At 38.0% G+C, this 18,962-nt stretch overlaps 1 protein-coding gene across 2 annotated transcripts; it reads right to left on the reverse strand.

Moving 5' to 3' along the window:
• Nucleotides 1-1,356: 1,356 nt before the first annotated feature.
• On the reverse strand, nt 1,357-16,550 carry LOC131343069 (BOLA class I histocompatibility antigen, alpha chain BL3-7-like). 2 transcript variants are annotated; one of them, XM_058374480.1, is made up of 6 exons: nt 16,264-16,549; nt 4,589-4,855; nt 2,729-3,004; nt 2,106-2,390; nt 1,921-2,019; nt 1,357-1,771 (listed from the first exon to the last, which is right to left on the reverse strand). In XM_058374480.1, the coding sequence occupies exons 1-6, from the start codon at nt 16,331-16,333 to the stop codon at nt 1,719-1,721; spliced, it is 1,050 nt and encodes a 349-aa protein (XP_058230463.1). In that variant the 5' UTR covers nt 16,334-16,549; the 3' UTR covers nt 1,357-1,718. The 2 variants fall into 2 exon arrangements, with proteins under 2 accessions (XP_058230463.1, XP_058230462.1); XM_058374479.1 differs by lacking the exon at nt 1,357-1,771 and having other exon boundaries at nt 1,841-2,019; nt 16,264-16,550.
• Nucleotides 16,551-18,962: the final 2,412 nt, after the last annotated feature.

Below are 18,962 nucleotides of genomic sequence, written 5' to 3' on the forward strand. Positions count from 1 at the left end.
TGTTCTCTATCACAGTGTGTGTGTTGTAGTGGAAAAGTGTTATTTGTCTGTATATTATCAAAGGGACTGTGCAATAGTAAAGGAGTGTGTTATTAGTGTGTGTGTGTGTGTGTGTGTGTTGTAAAGGATGTAGGAGTGTGTATACTATCTGTGTGTGTGTCTAATAGCTGTATTTGCAGTAACAGAGCAGGTCACACACTTTATCTTTCTTCTTTAGAGTCTCTCTGCCATAAGACACAAACTTCTTTAACTGATCAATACAGCTGTTCTTCAAATAGTCCTTCCAGTATTTAGCTTCATCTCCTGTAGGATCCCACTGCTTTATAAAGATTTCAGCTTGTGCTTTAGCTGCAGTCCAAGTTCCAGTTTTCAGATCCAGACTGATGAAACTGACACACACACACACACACACACACACTTCTATAATTAAATTCTCACATCTCTCATGTAAATCTGTGTAAATCAAAGCAAAATAAATAAAACTGGCAGAATAAAAGTTTGTTTCATTTCCACACTGGAATTTCAGATATGTGTGACAGGACAACATTTAAGATATTGATTCTGTGCCAGAAATATTTGTTCACGTTCCCACAGTTTCATTGAATAAACCTGGCAAGAATAAAAAAAAGATCTTTGTAAGACTTTAAGACAGAATTTATAATATCAGTGTAGTGTCAGGAGGAGCAGCTCTACTGCAGAGTAGAAAGTCTACAAACATCTTCATCTTGTTTCATATACTCTTATTAAGAAATGCCTGTGATGGACTGGTGACCTGTCCAGGGTGTACCCCTGCCATTCACCCAATGTGTGCTGGGATAGCTACATCATCTCAGTGTCATATCTTCTAACAAGATATCTTTACAAATAACACCCTTCTAAAAGTCTATGTAAGTCTCTGTAACAGCAGTCAAAATAAAACATCAAGATAAACACAATTCAGGTTTTAAAAAAAGCCCTTCTTACACTCTCGGATAAAATCAGATTTCTTCTGATCCTGTATAATAAAGTCAGAAACTTCATTCTCTCTTTAACCAGGACAGACGACTTTCATGTATATAGTTTTCATATCATTTATTTAGTTTGTAAATGTCACATGGCCATCACGGACAATGCAGATCCAGACCACCAGAGAGCCCCTGACCCATCATTTAAACTTCTCCTGTTTATTACTCCGTTTCCCCTCTTGACCATGTTCACCTGTTTCATCCTAGTTTAACTCCATTCTGTTTACTGTTTGTTTCCTTTATTCCCTCTGTATTATAGAAATAAAGACCTGTATTTGCATTTGCCTCAAAAAAGGTTTCCTAACCTGTGGCATGATTATAGTTTAGTAAATAAATAAACCAACCAAAGACATTTTCTTCATGTTCTTATTTAGAAGCTATTTATTTTTTAATGAATTTATTTACAGATTAATAAATATACAGTACCACATACTACAGCACTGAGCTCAGTGGAGCAGAACAGAACAGCGCCTCATACAAACACAATCACATAGAAAACTGTACAAATGTACAAACAAAATTCATAAATACATTTTACATATTGTGTGTGGTCCTCATCTCCATCTCCTGGTGTCTCCTAAAGAAACAGGATCAGCTCTGAGCTGAGATTTAATGTAAGCTCAGGTTTTTCTGCTGGATTTTCAGTCCACACAGATTTTTATTCCATAAACATCATCATGTCTTACTCTCTCAGTTCAGCAGAAAGACACACAGTCACACTTTAATAGTGGTTGGAGACTCTTCAGAAGCTGGAGCACGTTTAAAGCCTGAAACACAGATGATGGACAGACAGTTATTTATCAGTTTATCAGTTCAGACTAAAAACAAGCAAAATATTCATCAAATCTCCTTCAAGAATTAGAAAGTGTAAATCTGTTCTCTGAAAACTTCACATCTGCCTCCTTCCTCCTCTCACCAGAGTTCTTCTTTTTCCAGACCATAATTCCAGCAACAACGACAACGAGAACAACGAGAGCCACGAGAACACCAACGATGATAGGCATCAGTCCTCCACCTGTTAAATCAGCACAGAGTCTTTATTATCTGCTGCATCAGGAAATCAGATTTATTGTTTATACTGTATGTGGAGTTGATCAGGACCTTCTTCTGGTACTTCTAGCACTAACTCCTCCTTCAAGCTGCTGTGCTGAATCACGCAGGTGTAGGTGTGTTTCTGCAGATCCTCAGCTGGGACTTTCAGAATGCTTCTCTTCTGGAAGCTTCCATCCTGGTTGGGTAACGTATCTTTGAGCTCCACATTCTTATACATGTCCTCTCCGTCCTTCCTCCAGGTGATATTCACTGCTTTGGGGAAGAAACCTGTAGCGTTACACACCACCTCTGGAGAAGGCGAGTGTTTCTGGAACACTGATGCTGTAGGAGGATCTGCAGAGACACACAGAGACATATAAAAATCTGTCAAATATAAATATATTGTGTAAATGACACTAGTGTTTGCACGTGTGTGTGTGTGTGTGTGTGTGTGTGTGTTACACGGACACAGTTTGTCATAACTGTTTACACATCACTGTGTGTATCACTGTGTGCGGGTTGTAAAAAAAAAAAAAGTGTTCATTGTGTTATTTGTCTGAACATCATCAAAGGGAATGTGCCATAGTAAAGGAGTGGGTTATTAGCATGTGTTTGTCATTAGACTGTATACAGTCTAATGTGTGTGTGTGTGTCTAACAGCTGCAATTACAGTAACAGGTCACACACTTTACCTTTCCTCTCCAGAGTCTCTCTGCCATAAGACACAAACTTCAGTAGCTGATCAACACAGTTACTCTTCAGGTAGTTCTTCCAGTATTGAGCCTTTCCTGCTTTAGGATCCCACTGCTTTATAAAGATCACAGCTTTATCATTATCTGCAGTCCAGTTTGCAGTGTTCAGATCCAAACTGATGAAATCTTCTCCATTATAACCGTACTGATCATATCCTCTAGTAGTGCTGTCATCATGGAGCTCACAGCCGTACATCCTCTGAAGTGTGTGATTACCTACACACACATACACACACACACAGACACACACACACACACAGAGAGAGAGAGAGCTCTGTACTGAATTCTGCTTGATCTTACATCTCTCCTCTAAATCAGAGCAAAATAAAGTTTCCAAATTCCAGTGTTATGGATGTGACAATTAAACTGGTAATGCATATTCATAGATCATGTAATCTAGGGAACTGACAGGCAAAATGTATTTTTTTCTAAAATACATTTAAGCTCTCAGTGACAGTACATAGCAAAATTTAAAATAAAAGATTTTTTCTAAAGAGTATTTTGCGGAAAAAGAGCGTTATAGATCTGAAACACACATATTATCTGTTTGGGAAATCAACATCCAGACCATCACAGCACTTTTGGTGACACCTAAAATTACTTTTGTTTTGTAATTAAAAATAGTGCTGTGTGTAATAAATAGTGCTATTTATTAGCTGTTTATTAGCACAAACACTTACCCAACAAAAAAACAATAACAATAATAACACCACTTTTCAGAGAAAAATCATATATGACCATAATGAAGCCTGCTTTATGTTGCATGCAAAAAAAAGCAAGTAAAGAAAAACAGGTCCCTCACACACTTTGGGGATAAAAAGTGTAAACACCCAGCAGGAACATTACAACTGAAATAATTATGAATGATAAGTCACTCAGATTTCATTATTATTTGAGATGTGGATCCAAATAAACATCATAAATATCTCCATTTGTTTTGTTAACATTTACCCATGGTTGTGATTATAGCCTAATGACGTTAGGCTGTGTTACATTTCACTGAAACACAGAAAAGAAATGTGCAAACACTGCATGCTACCAGCAGCTGGAACACATATCACAACATTGCACAGAAACATTGGACATTTTTGCATCAACACTATTTGTGTAGCAAAGAGTGAAAAGTTGTGGCCATGGAACTCACTGACATTTAATAAGAGGCTTATAAATTTATAGAGCTGGGCTGTTAAAGTAAGCTAACTGTATAGTACGCTCTCACCCCCTATTCAGTCAGGAAATTGTCAAATAATAACATTTTGTTATCGTTCCCCCTTCTTCAAACAGTAGAACACAGCCATTTAAAAACGCTGCTTTTTGTATTAATGCACACCTTCTACATGCTGTTAAACACATCAAACATATATAAATTCAATAAGGGCACTTACATATAATAATATATAGACCTTAGTGAATATTTTAAGTATAGTCTAGTTTGTGTGCCCAAATTGTTCTTTTTTTCCTTGACCTTTTCATGGAATAGTTTATTTAGGCAGTTAGGCTTGAGTAGACTAAGGATATGAAGAATATGTAGTGTTAAACAGAGCAGCTCTACTGCAGAGTAGAAAGTGTTCAAACATCTGCATCTCATATTTCATATACTGAACTCTACAAGGATTCACTTTGGTGCTTCAGTAAAGCTTTTGTGGAATTGCAGTGGGAGTTTTGAGGTTTATTTATTTATTTGTAATAATCTCCCAACTATTAACCATTCATTAATTGGTACAGTTACTCAAACAACAAAAATCTTGTGTGTCCAGAGTACAGTCAGTGTGTGTTACTGATTAAAACTCTGACTTTTACCTTCATTTGAATTCAAGCTCTTCCTTACTGCAGCCACTGTGTCTTGGAATTGGTGCTGACGATCCTTCACACGCTCTGTCTCTCTGTTCCAGTAATCTGGATCATCAGTAAAGAACTTCTGCATCCACTCCGTCTTTGGTATCATCTTCCTGATGTTACTGTCGTAGTACACACACTGCCCTCCATCCATCAGACCCACAGTAGAGAATTCTGGGAAATGTATTGCTGGTGTGATGGCAGTATAGAGGTACTGCAGAGAGTGTGTGTCTGCAAAAGTTAAAATAGTTTTAGTAACTCAGCACATATAAAGAAAGACTATAACGTTTAGGAAAATTCAGGATGATGTCACCAGCACCTACTGAATTAATTAATAGGGCCACCTAATGCACACAAACTTTAATTTATAATGCTTCAAATTCAGTTGGTGGCAGTATGACAATCAATTAAAATGAATATGAGATGTGATTAAACCTCATCACTGACCACACATGTGAACTCAGACGAAGTACAGCAGATTATCATCATCATCATCATCATCATCATCATCATCATGGCAACAGTGTTTAAAATATAGCCAGTTCTGTTGGAATTATGATAAATCATCTGACTTCCTGTGTCTAATTGGTGACACTACAAGAGTCAGTTACTCGTGTCATGTGTCTGTGACTCGACATCATTTAAGATACACCAGAACTTTCAAGCACATCACACATACAGGGGAAATATGCCACACTTTCTGTTTAAGTGGTTTGATAGATTAATTGATCACACTGACGCAGCAAGACTGCATAAGCCATCAAAAATGTATCTGATATTCAACATCAAGAATCTTGATCATTATGCTGAATACATTTGTTCTGAATCTGATGAAGCATGTTTGAGGAGTATCTAAAAGAAACTCTAATATCCAGTGCCAGTAGGTGGCGCTAATAAATCACCACTGACGATCATATGCTAATGCTGTATTGTTCAGTGAATGTCAATCACTGAACAATTACCATAGTTACCATAGCAACACTGACTGAGACGTCACAAATTCCTTCATAATTTAATATTATAGCTATATTGACATGATACTGCTGACTTTACTATGCTAGAGACATTAGACTTCATCACAGTTAAACTACTATGAATGTAAGAAAATGTGCACAAAAACAGCTTAGCGTTAACATCCTATACCTGACGAGCTTTTGGATATCGGTCTATGACAGTCCGACAGTTTTATCACTGATCTTCAACTCATCTATGGGATCTCCAGAACACTTTCGAGGCTACGCACCCTACCTGGCCAGGCAGAAGTGCTTGCAGGCGGCAAAGAGATCATAAACAAAGGTGGGGAAACATGGAGAGCTAAGAGCTAAGCTAACACCGCAGCGGCTCTCGTTACCTAGCATATTCCTCACTAATGTGAAGTCATTGGTGAATAAAATACAACTTTGCATCACCCACAGCAAGAGACTTTCTGACTGTACTGTCATGATCTTCACAGAAACATGGCTATATAGCGGAGTACCCGACGATGCTATTGAGCTAGCCGGACGCCACACACTCCAGGCAGATAGATCAGCGGATGACTCCAGTAAGACCAGAGGTGGGGGATTGTGCATTTATGTCAACAAAGCTTGGTGCATGAACTCTGTCACTGTTGAAAGTCACTGTTCAGCTAACCTGGAGTTTCTCATGATTAGACCTTAGGTGTAGACCTTTTTATCTGCCAAGAGAGCTCACTTCCGTCATCATAACAGCAGCCTATATCCCCGGACGCTAATGCCAAGCTTTCTATGAATGATCTTCATGCGGCCATTGAAAACTACAAGCTGCTCACCTGGAAGCCGCAGTTATTGTTGCGGGTGATTTTAATCACTCCAACATAAAGACAGTGCTCCCCAAATTCCACCAGCATGTTTCCTGCTATACCAGAGGTGGCAAAACGTTGGACCATGTCTACACAAACATTGTTGGAGCCTACACTGTGACCCCCTCCCCACCTGGGACAGTCTGATCACCTTTCTTTGTTCCTCACCCCAAGTATTTACCTCTCATCAACCGTGTGATGCCATCAAAGTGTGGCCAGGGGGCAGACTCTGTACTTCAGGACAGGTTTCAGCACACAGACTGGAGTATGTTTGCCTCTGAGGCCACCTGACTACACCACCAATGACAGTGTTAACACGGAGAAACAAATCACCACATATCCTAATCAGAAGCCATGGATGAACAAGGAGGTGTGGCACATCCAGGCAAATCTAATGAGGGGCATCAAAAAGGCCAAATACTGCTACAAACGTAAGGTGGAGGAACAATTCCAATTCCGACCCCGACACATGTGGCAGGGCATCCAGGCCATCAGTGACTACAAGCCCAGCAACTCCACCCTGAATGACACAGATGTCTCCTTTCTTAACAAGATAAATGACTTTTATGCTCGCTTTGACAGAGACAACAAGGAGAAAGACATCATGACCAGACCCTCTGCAGACCACCAACCCCTAACACTCACCTCCACAGAGGTGTACAATGTACTGACCTGGATCAATGCATTTAAGGCTGCTGGCCCCAATGGCATCCCTGGATGTGTGCTAAGGGCATGTGCTGAGCAGATGAGAGAGATCTTGGCATCAATACCTCCCTGCAACACTTGGTCGCATGGTGTACTGACAATAACCTGCTCCTTAACACCAGCAAGACAAGATTCAAGATTCAAGATTCAAGAAGCTTTTATTGTCATTTCAACCACATATTTTTTAAAAAAAAAAAAAAAGTATTGTGCAAAAATATTGTGCAAAAATACACAGCAGCGGTTGAGGTAGTGCAAATAGAATAAACATAAATATAACTATAGCAGTGGATGACAGGTAGAGGTAGTGCAGTAAGTAATGAACAGTATAAATTGTGTGTGTGTGTGTGCCCACACAGTCAAGAGAGAGTGTGTTTATATCTGTGTGTGAGAGAGACAGAGAGTTAATATACAGTTCAGTCCTGAGTGAGAGTGTGTGTGTGTGTGTGTGAGAGAGAGTGTAGAACAGTTCAGTCCTGAGTGAGAGTGTGTGTGAGAGTGTAGAACTGTTCAGTCCCGGGTGTTGAGGAGCCTGATGGCTTAAGGAAAGAAACTGTTACACAGTCTGGTTGTGAGGGCCCGAATTTCCAGATGGCAGGAGGGTGAAGAGTGTGTGTGAGGGGTGTGTGGGGTCAGCCACAATGCTGTTAGCTTTGCGGATGCAGCGTGCGGTGTAAATGTCCGTGATAGAGGGGAGAGAGACTCCGATGATCTTCTCAGCTGTCCTCACTATCCGCTGAAGGGTCTTGCGATCCGAAGCGGTGCAGTTCCCAAACCAGGCAGTGATGCAGCTGCTCAGGATGCTCTCGATGGTCCCTCTGTAGAACACAGTCAGGATGGGGAAGGGAGATGGGCTTTCCTCAGCCTCCTCAGGAAGTAGAGGCGCTGCTGGGCTTTCTTGGTGATGGAGCTGGTGTTGAGTGACCAGGTGAAGTTCTCCGCCAGATGGACACCAAGGAATTTGATGCTCTTGATGATCTCCACAGAGGAGCCATCGATGGACAGCGGAGAATGGTCACACTGTGCTCTCCTGAAGTCAGCAACCATCTCTTTGGTCTTGTCGACGTTCAGGGAGAGGTTGTTGGCTCTGCACCAGGCTGTTAGCCGCTGCACCTCCTCTCTGTAAGCTGACTCGTCGTTCTTGCTGATGAGACCCACCACAGTCGTGTCATCGGTGAACTTGACGATGTGGTTGGATCTGTGCATTGCTGCACAGTCGTGAGTCAGCAGAGTGAACAGCAATGGACTGAGCACACAGCCCTGAGGCGCTCCAGTGCTCAGTGTGGTGGTGCTGGAGATACTGCTCCTGATCCGGACTGACTGAGGTCTCCCAGTCAGGAAATCCAGGATCCAGTTGCAGAGAGAGGTGTTCAGGCCCAGGAGACTCAGCTTCTTAATCAGCTGCTGAGGGATGATTGTGTTGAATGCTGAACTGAAATCTATGAACAGCATTCGAACGTAGGGGTCTTTGCAGTCCAGGTGTGTGAGGGCCAGATGGAGGGTTGTGCTGATGGCGGTGTCCGTGGAACAGTTAGGACGATACGCAAACTGCAAGGGGTCCAGCGAGGGTGGTAGCTGTGACTTGATGTGCCTCATGACGAGCCTCTCGAAGCATTTCATCATGATTGGTGTGAGTGCAACGGGACGGTAGTCACTGAGGCAGGAAACCGTGGACTTCTTTGGCACAGGGATGATGGTTGTTGTCTTGAGGCACGTAGGGATGATGGAGCTGCTCAGCGAGATGTTGAAGATGTCAGTGAAGACATCTGCTAGCTGCTCTGCACACTCCCTGAGAACTCTGCCAGGAATGTTGTCTGGTCCAGCAGACTTCCATGGGTTAACTCTGCATAGAGTTCTCTTCACGTCAGCTGTGGTGAGACAGAGCACTGGGTCATTAGGAGGAGGGATGGTCTTCCTCGCTCTCTCTGGGCGTGTGCATGCTTCGCCTCTCTGATGGCTCGGGACAGTTTGGCCCTTGCTGTTTTTAAGGCCGCCCTGTCCCTGATCTGAAGGCAGAGTCTCTCGACTTCAGGAGAGCACGCACTTTCGCAGTCATCCACAGCTTTTGGTTGGAGCGTGTGGTGATGGTCTTGGAGATCGTCACGTCATCAATGCACTTCCCGATGTAGCTGGTCACTGATGCCGTGTACTCCTCCAAGTCAATAGAGTCGCCGTTGGTTGCAGACTCCCTAAACATGTCCCAGTCAGCGCACTCAAAACAGTCCTGAAGAGCAGAGATGGCTCCTGCTGGCCAGGTTTTAACTTGTTTCAGAACTGGTTTAGAGCACCTGAGGAGTGGTCTGTATGCTGGAATCAACATAACAGAGATGTGGTCTGAGTAGCCGAGGTGGGGGCGGGGCTCTGCACGATATGCGCCGGGAATGTTTGTGTAAACAACATCCAGTGTGTTCGCCCCTTTCGTAGCAAAGTCCACATACTGATGGAATTTAGGGAGCACTGTTCTGAGATTTGCATGATTGAAATCTCCGGCGATGATAAACAGTCCATCGGGGTGAGCATTCTGCAGCTCGCTAATAGCTCCGTACAGCTCACACAGAGCCTCCTTAGCATTAGCACTGGGTGGAATGTACACTCCGATAATGAGAGTACTGGTGAATTCCGGGGTAAATAAAAAGGTCTGCATCTAACAGTCACAAACTCCACTACCGATGAGCAGTAGTTAGACACAAGCACAGAGTCTTTACACCATTCCGTGTTGATGTAAACACACACACCGCCACCGCGAGTCTTACAAACAAGCTCATCATGGATTTCAGGAGGGAGAAAGGAAGAACGCATGACCCCATCCACATGAAAGGAATGGCTGTCGAGCGTGTATCCAGCTTCAGGTTTCTGGGCACCCACATCTCAGAGGACCTGTCCTGGACCACCAATACCTCCAGCCTGGTCAAAAAGGCTCACCAGTGCCTTTTTTTCCTGAACACACCGAAGAAGAACCACCTGTCTTCAACCATCCTGGTGAACTTCTACTGCTGTGCGATTGAGAACACCCTGACCAACTGTATCACAGTCTGCTGGATGCTTGGCAACAGACAGCCAATCAGAAGTTGCGCAGCGAGGCTCATGTCAGGTCAGTCACAGGAAATGCACGTTGTGTAAACAGGTTGCTTGCTGTTCGTCCAGTCAGTGACAGTGACACTGCAAATATGCAAATAAGAATGTTAACCCGGGTTTAGGAATGTACAGTGTAAAATGTCTGTTAATGAATACCCAGGATTAACAGGTAACCCCAGGTATCGTATGAACAGTGTGAAACGTAATTACAGATAATCCCAAGGGCTTTTCACACTTGAATTGTTAACCCTGGATCATACTAAACCCCAGATAAACGGAATCCTGGGTTATCTGTTATTTTCATTTTTTCTCTGCGTGCCTTAAATTGACCCTTGGGGGATAAATAAAGTCTTTTTTTTTTATTTAATTGAATTTGTATTTTTTTGTTTATTGCAAGTATAAACAATTAACTTCAGCATTAAAATAGAACATTGGATGCCATTATTATTAAAAATTTAAAACAGGAAGACAAAATAAAGATATATAAAATAAAAGAGTACAGATGTAAATCAAAAATTCCGTAAAGTTCATCAGATACTATGTTATGTTTACAATGAGAAAAATAGCAAAGTATATCACCCATAGTTAAAGCAATGTCTACATTAGATTTTAAAGAAAAGAATTTTGATAAGTCAGAACAAAATTTCTTATCAAGGAGCATTCGATAAAAAGATGATCAATAGAGTCAATACTGATATTACAGAAATTACAATTTAAATGAGGATTACCAAATTTGGATGTAATCTCATTGGTCAAAGTCAAAATCAAAGTCAAAGAAGGTTTATTGTCACTTCAACCATATATAGCAGATGCAGTACACAGTGAAGTGAAACAATGTTCCTCCTAGACCAGAGGTGCTACACAGAACAAAGACAAAGTACAGTGTGTGTGTGTCTGTGTCCAGCACAGTTCAGTTCTTCTTGGAACACAGTTCTCAGCTTTTGTGCATGTGTGTTATTGCATGTGTGTGTGAGTATGTGTCCTGTACTGTATATTATGTATACTGTATATTATGTAAAATCTTTAAATGTATTTCTTTTACTTTGTTGGGGACACAGAATTTATAAGGTAAGCTTTTTTCCAAATAATCTTGTTTATTAAAGAATTTCAAACAAATTTTCCTCTCTGAGTAATTTGTAAAAACAAATTTGTTAATCATTTTATTACTACATTTAGGTTCATAAATACACTTGTCATTAACCAAATAACTTGGCTCCCTTTTTACAGTCACTTCAAACGATAGATGACATTTCATTAAGTGAACAAGACCGGCTGGTATAGCTTTAACAATTGTAAGAAATTCCTTATGAACAACAGGGAAATTGTATTTAGACATGAAATCACAATAAGAATAAAATTTCCCTTGTGGATCTAGTATATCACAAAGATTATCTTTTTCATGTCAATTCTTAAGAAATATCGACTTGATCTTTACTAGAATACTCTCGTTGATCCATAGCTTCACTTTATGTGGGGAGAAATTGTGAACAAAACAAAGTTTCCATGCCAAAAGTGCCTGTTCATGGAATTTTGAAAGTTTTCTGGGGAGTTTAGAAGGGGAAAATTTACAAGTTAACAAAAATTTAAGACCTCCCAGATTTTTATAGATATTGTGATTGATAAAGGACCAAATAGAATCTGGTGAATTGACACACTTCCTAACCCAATTTACCTTTAAAGTGTAATTAATGTCAAAAGAATCAAGCATGTCAAAACCTCCATCAGCTTTCTTACCACAGAGAACTTTTCTTCAAATGTTGTTTGCTTTTCCAAAAAAAGTTAAAAAATAAAATATTAATTTGTTTTTATGTATTGTCATGAAGAAATGAGAAAGATGGGTATATAAAATTAGACAGACCTTCTGCTTTTATTAAAAGAACTCTAAATCTTTTTGAAGCCAATTGCTGAATATTAGTTTTCCTTTTTTAATTTTAAGAAGAAAATTCATTTCTTGCCTAAGAGAGATTTTTTTTGGAAATATAGATGCCAAGATATTTCACATTATCTTTAATAGGTATGTTATTCATGGAGGTTTTGCGGTTATCAAATAAACAAAGAATTTCACATTTAGGGATATTTAACTTTAAACCAGAAGCCTCCGAAAAGGTGGTAATGATTTCAAGAACTTTTGCAATCTGATTTAAGTTTTCTAAAAACAGGGTTGTATCGTCTGCAAGTTGTGAAATTCTAATCTCACGATCAAAGATGGTCAACTCTTTGATATCAGGATTATTTCTAATATTTAAAGATTGTAATTCCACAACTAGTAAGAACAGAAAGGGGGAAATTCCACAACCTTGTCCAACTCCCCTGTTAATGGAAAATCTATTAGAAGTATCAAATTACAAGATTACTGATCTATTAATATCCTTATATATAATTTTAACCGGCGGCACAGTGGCTTAGTGGTTAGCACGTTCTCCTCACTGTGTGTGGAGTTTGCATGTTCTCCCCGTGCTTGGTGGGTTTCCTCCCACAGTCCAAAGACATGCTTCTAGGCTGATTGGAGTCTCTAAATTGCCCGTAGTGTGTGATTACGTGAGTGAATGAGAGTGTGTGTGTGTGTGCCCTGCGATGGTTTGGCACTCCGTCCAGGGTGTATCCTGCCTTGATGCTCGATGATGCCTGACCTTGAAGCCCAGGCTCCCCGTGACCAGATGATAGATTGGATAAGCAACAGACAATGGAATGGAATCATTTTACCCATTTTTATAAATTTCTCTCCCAAACCAAACAACTCTGTAGTAGAAAATAAAAAAATTATGTTCGATGGTATGGAATGCTTTGTAAAAATCTAGATACAAAATGATTGCATTAGAGTTAATATAATTTGCATAAACTAGATCCAAAATTAGCCTGATATGGATTTCATTGCTTATATCCGATAAGCCTGTTTTTAAACTTTTTGCAAAAGCTAATGATAGAATTTTATAATCTAAATTTAGTAAAGTGATTGGCCTCCAGGTGTCAAAGGAGAGAAGGCCTTTGCCTGGTTTTGGTATCAGTGTAATAAGGCCTTGTTTCATAGAAGTGCATAATTCTTCATTAACAATACATTCATTGTACATTCTAAGTAATGGACTCTTAATAGACTTCCAAAAGTATGCATAAAACTCGATAACTAGGCCATCTGTGCCTGGGGATTTACCCTTCTTCATAGACTGCATTGCTTTTGGTAAGTTCATCTTAAGAAAGGTCATTTTCACAAACCACTTTAAACTCATTTGAAATTACTGGAGTGAGAGATTTGACTTGCACTACTTGCATAATTTTCATTATAATTTGAGCAATATAATTTGTTACAAAAGGAGTATACATATTTATTAATTTGGCAGGGATTTTTGATTATGTTATTATCGATTTATAACACTGCTAGACAATTTCTTTTTATATTTCTGTTTTCGGGAGAAAAAAATAACGTGTTTTTCTCTCTCATTTCCAATAATTTAGCCTTTGACCTTATAAATGCGCCTTCGGCTAAATCTAAATAGTCATCATCTATTTCGTTTCTCAAATTAAATAAATAAATATTAAGAGTTTCTTTAGATAGAAATTTGTCAAGCTCTCTGAGAATATCTTGACACTTGCCACTATAAGTTCTTTGCCTCGACGCATAGCTAATTGTCTAACTTTGACTCATCTTCCAAAATAGAAACAAATGTTTTTTAACAGGTTCTACAAAATTTGCATCCGAGAGTAACTTATTATTAACACACACTCCCCTGTGTACATCAATGGGACGATGGTTGAACGTGTTACCAGCTTCATGTTCCTGGGGGTCCACATCTCTGAGGTGGTTCTCCAACACCTCCAGTCTGCTCAAGAAAGCATCCCAGCGTCTCTTCTTCCTGAGATTACTGAGGAAGAATCACCTCTCTACGGACATAATGAACAATTTCTACCGTTGTGCAGTAGAGAGCATTCTAACCAGCTGTATTACAGTCTGGTACGAGAATTGCTCTGTCTCGGACTGTAAATCGATTCAAAGGGTGGTGAAAACCACCCAACGCATCATTGGGACTCCACTCCCTGCCGTTGAGGACGTCTATAAGAAACGATGTCTGCATAAGGCTCGCAGCATCGTGAAGGACTCCTCTCACCCTGCACATAAACTGTTTTCTCTCCTTCCCTCTGGAAAAAGGTTCAGATGCCTAAAAGCCAAAAGCAGCAGGCTAAGGAACAGTTTTTATCCCACAGTGGTTACCTTAGTGAACTCAGCTTCACTAACCTCCTTACAGGGACAGTAACTTCCCCCCACACACTGATAAACCCGGCAGTGATGTAATATATCTCTGTAAATACTCTCTGTATATTCGTTTGTATAGTCTGCACATAGATATGTATATTCATATAGGTATATAGGTGTGTGTGTATATATGTATACTCCCTGCATATCCATCCAGCTGTAAAGTTATTCATATTTATTCATATGTATATTTCATACTATTGCATACACTGTAAATACATCTATATATAATTTCTGTATATTTCTTATTCCGCAAATTCATATATATCTGTAAATTTACAATTATTCTGTACATTAATTTATATATCATAAATTACTTTATACTTTATGCTCACTTTATACTGTATATTCATATATATATATATATATACATATACATACATACATACATATACATATATACATACATACATATACATACATATATATATATATATATATATATGTATATGTATATATATATATATATATGTATATGTATATACATACACATATATATACATATATATATACATATATATACACATATATATACACATATATATACATATATACACACATACACACACCACACACATGTATATATATATATTTGTAAATCCAATTTATATATAGCTTTTATTTATATATATCTGTATATATGTTCATATTGCACTGCTAACTTGCACTTCTGGTTAGATGCTAACTGTATTTCGTTGCCTTGTAACTATGTGCAATGACAATAAAGTTGAATCTAATCTAATCTAATCTAATCTAATCTAATCTAATCTAATCTAATTATTAAATTTCCAATAACCGCAAATTCCCTTACAACTGTCTGGATTTCTAATTAAAGATATTGAGATGAATCTATGATCTGATGAAGGTGAGTAACCGATCGACGTGTCTGAGACAAACTGAACTGCATTATTAGATAAGAAAAATCAATTTGTGACTTACGTGTAAGAGCATTATTTGTCCATGTAAATTCCTTATCGTGTGAATGTTAAAAAAAACGGCAAACATCAGTAACCTGTAACTTATCAACAAGCAACTCAAAAACTTTAGATGTACTGTTCTTTGGAGGGAATCTATCTAAGGACTCATAAGGGGCTTCACTGAAGTCACATCCAGTCAATAAATAAGCACCTGTGTATTTTCTTTTTAGGTCTAGTAATATCAGGCTAGGTTTTTCAAACATTTATAAATTTAAAGAGTTATTATTATGTCCATAAACATTGCAAATGATCGATGTCGTATTGTCTATATTTAAGATTATTATAATCCATCTCCCTTCACCTGAATATAGAGTTTCCACTACATCTCCCTTCAATATATTTAAGAAAACAGCGACCCCTACAGACCCCCCCACTGCGGTTTTTCTAAAATCTTACATCGTTATCACAAGAATGTGTTTCTTGAAATAAAATCATTTGAGCCTCCTTGTGTTTAATGAAAATATAAAGTGTCTTCCTTTTATCCAATTTCCTTAAACCTCTAACATTCAGAGAGATCATATCTACTGTACCAAAATTAAAAACTGACAACCAAGAAAAAAGAAAACGAAAGAAAAAGCAAAAAAACATAAACAATAAACAAGACCTCCTAAATTAGACTAAGGCACTTGTTACAATAAGAACTTGGACTGAATTTGTAATCATCGTGTAAAAACCTACAGTGACGCAGATCCTATAAACACCCGTTTTTAACAAGCTTCCGTATTTTAGCGACCTATTTTGCTGAGATGCGCAGTTTATAGTCAGTCACTATTACAGGAAATAACTTTCTATAAAATGATAGTTTACGTCTGTAACTCACCTGCTGATGAAGGATGAACAGAAAACGTGAGAAATAGCAGGACTTTGAACACAGTGCTACTGTCCTCCATCTTACAGTGTAGACTTTAAACAAAAATAACGTAAACAAGTCCATAAAATCTGGTAAACTCCTTTATATAGTCGATAACACATCGGAGTAAATTCCCCACAGCGTTTACCACGAGACTCCAAAACAGCAGCAGCGAAAAAACTTTAGATCAAATTCAGACTTTCACTTTGACACCGAGGCTTCCGTCTCTTATCATAATATTATGCGGAGCTTTCGAGTCACATGATTGTGATTGTTGATCTGATTGGTTGCTTCAGTGGCCGGTGACTGGTTTGTTTTTAGAGGTGGAGCTTTAAATCCAGTGTGGTTAAAGAAACGGAAATGACGTATTATTGCTGGCTAGTGTTGTAGGAGGTGTGTGGTGGTGTGTAGAGTATTATTACAGACAATTTATTAATGAAATCATCCAGAAAAAGATCTCAAACTCTGCAATACCATGAACTATTGCTCCCAAATAAGATAAATCCCATATAATTATTCAAATGTATGTATTGCCATCATTATACACTGTAAGAGGAAGCCAGTCATTATTAGGATATGTAACACATTCAAATGATTATTATTAATATAAATTTGTACAGATGCACTGCTGGCTCTGTCCTCAGCAGCTGATGTAAACGCAGGAGGTTCAAATTGTAAAATAAAGATTTGTGAAGCATTAAATGTTTCGATTGTATTGAAAAAGGCTTCATGACTCCAAGCTTAGATTAACACTACATGCTAGTGGCTTCTGTGGGTCAGATATATTAGCAGCTTCACTGAGTTGCTAACGTAGGGATTTATTAGCATTTTTATTTTACAAATAAATAAATATACTGTATTCGTATGACTCATGGATAAAAGTGCTTGTGTGAAACACACACAGGTTGTTATTTACTAAAAAACGATATTATATCAAATGTTAAATCACATAAATACAGACTCAATTTGAAATAATTTATTTCACCATCAATTCTTCAAACCCAAATAAGAGGAATTCTAAGGAATAATAATACAGCAGATTTCTACCACTGTAATAATGATTAATTATAACTAATGGACATGTTCTCCTAATCATAATAATACATAATAATACATTTATATTATTTCATTTTAATTTCACATTAAATAATAAAATGAAGATAAGACACATTTTCAAAACTGTCCTAATTTAATGACACATTAACGTCTCAATCTCAGTGAAAACTAAATCCAGAAATGAACCAAACCATTTCAGGCTCCAGAGATTCCACTTGAAACAAGTGGATTAGTAAATATTTTTTATTGAAAGACTAGATTCATCCTGTAGATATTATACTGGATCATATCATATTAGATTAGATCCAATGCGACTCAGTTCTGTAACTGTGATGGTATAAAACCTACAGTTACTTTTCGGGCCATCAGGAATATCAGTGTCATATGAAGTAAACAGTAAATGATCTGTGAAATTATGTTCACACATTCCTATGGCCCACTGAAGAATATACAACATGAAGATCCTCTTTAACATCATGTCTCTTGTTCCTCTTGGTTTTCTTCTTAGAGAACTGAAGTGCAGCGTAATTCACAGAGTCCGAGTCAGAAACCTGCAGGAACACAGAAGATAAACAGAGACGATAAAATAAACAAGAAGTCTATAAATAATTTCAGTTTAATACTTCTGTCAGTGGAGTTATTAATGAAAAAAAAACTCATATATAACTAATAAAAACTAAAACATAAAAAACTATTATAACTAATAAACAGACAAATATATTTGTATGTAAATAATGAACCTAATATTTAAATAGCTGAATTTTATTTATTTATTTATTTATTTATTTATTTATTTATTTATTTTTTTAATGAACAGTACTAAGGAGGTCCTGGGAAATTTATTTTAAAGTTTAAAAATGTAAGCAATGTTTGAGAAACCCTTTTTTTTTATTGATTTGTAACTTTAAAACTGCTTTAAATAATGATACATTTTAAATAAATACATTTTCATTAATACAGTTCTGAACTGATTTTAAGTATGAATTTATTAGGAAATGTGTGAAAGGTATAGAGTTTTGCTGATGTGCATTATTATTATTATTGTAACATCTCAGCTGGCGTCCGAACACCAGAGGGAGGGAGGGAGGGAACATCGATCTATAATCGACACCTGCTGCTTCTCCGCTTCACCAGCAGGTGGTGCAAGCGAGTTTGATGAGATAACAACAGGTAGACCGAGGCTATCACATCACTCTCAGGGATTTGCCAAAATGGACCAAGATGTAAGTACTGTACCTTAAGCCATTGAAGACACCAAAGCATTGTTTATGTGTATATTTGTTTTTATAAGTAGTTATTATTAACGTATTTCTTTAACAATAAATGGGAACATTGCTTACAAAAATTAACCATGTTTTTTGGTGGTAAAAGTGTAGTAACCATATTTTTTGGGTGCATTGATTACAATTGGAAAAAACACAGTTTTACTATGGTAACAATGTTTAACAATTGTTTTTGAAAACCAGGGTAATTTATTGGTAACAATGGTTTTATTACAGTAACCATGTTTTTTTCCAACTGAAGGAAAACCATGTTTTTTTTTGGTTTTAAACCATTGTTAATTTTCGTAAGCAATGTTCCCATTTGTTGTTAATAGAGATACCGGGGAGGAG

This window comes from Hemibagrus wyckioides, linkage group LG22 (genome assembly GCF_019097595.1).
Source record: "Hemibagrus wyckioides isolate EC202008001 linkage group LG22, SWU_Hwy_1.0, whole genome shotgun sequence".
NCBI classification, from domain to species: Eukaryota; Metazoa; Chordata; class Actinopteri; order Siluriformes; family Bagridae; genus Hemibagrus; species Hemibagrus wyckioides.

What these genes read in the sequence shown, in the direction of transcription:
- LOC131343069 (XM_058374479.1), bottom strand. Translation starts at nt 16,333, where the DNA reads ATGGAGGACAGTAGCACTGTGTTCAAAGTCCTGCTATTTCTCACGTTT. An exon ending in AGAGACTCTGGAGAGGAAAG is followed by an intron (nt 2,391 to 2,728) that starts GTAAAGTGTGTG and finishes GTGTCTCTGCAG; the next exon opens with ATCCTCCTACAGCATCAGTG. An exon ending in GCTAGAAGTACCAGAAGAAG is followed by an intron (nt 2,020 to 2,105) that starts GTCCTGATCAAC and finishes CTGATTTAACAG; the next exon opens with GTGGAGGACTGATGCCTATC.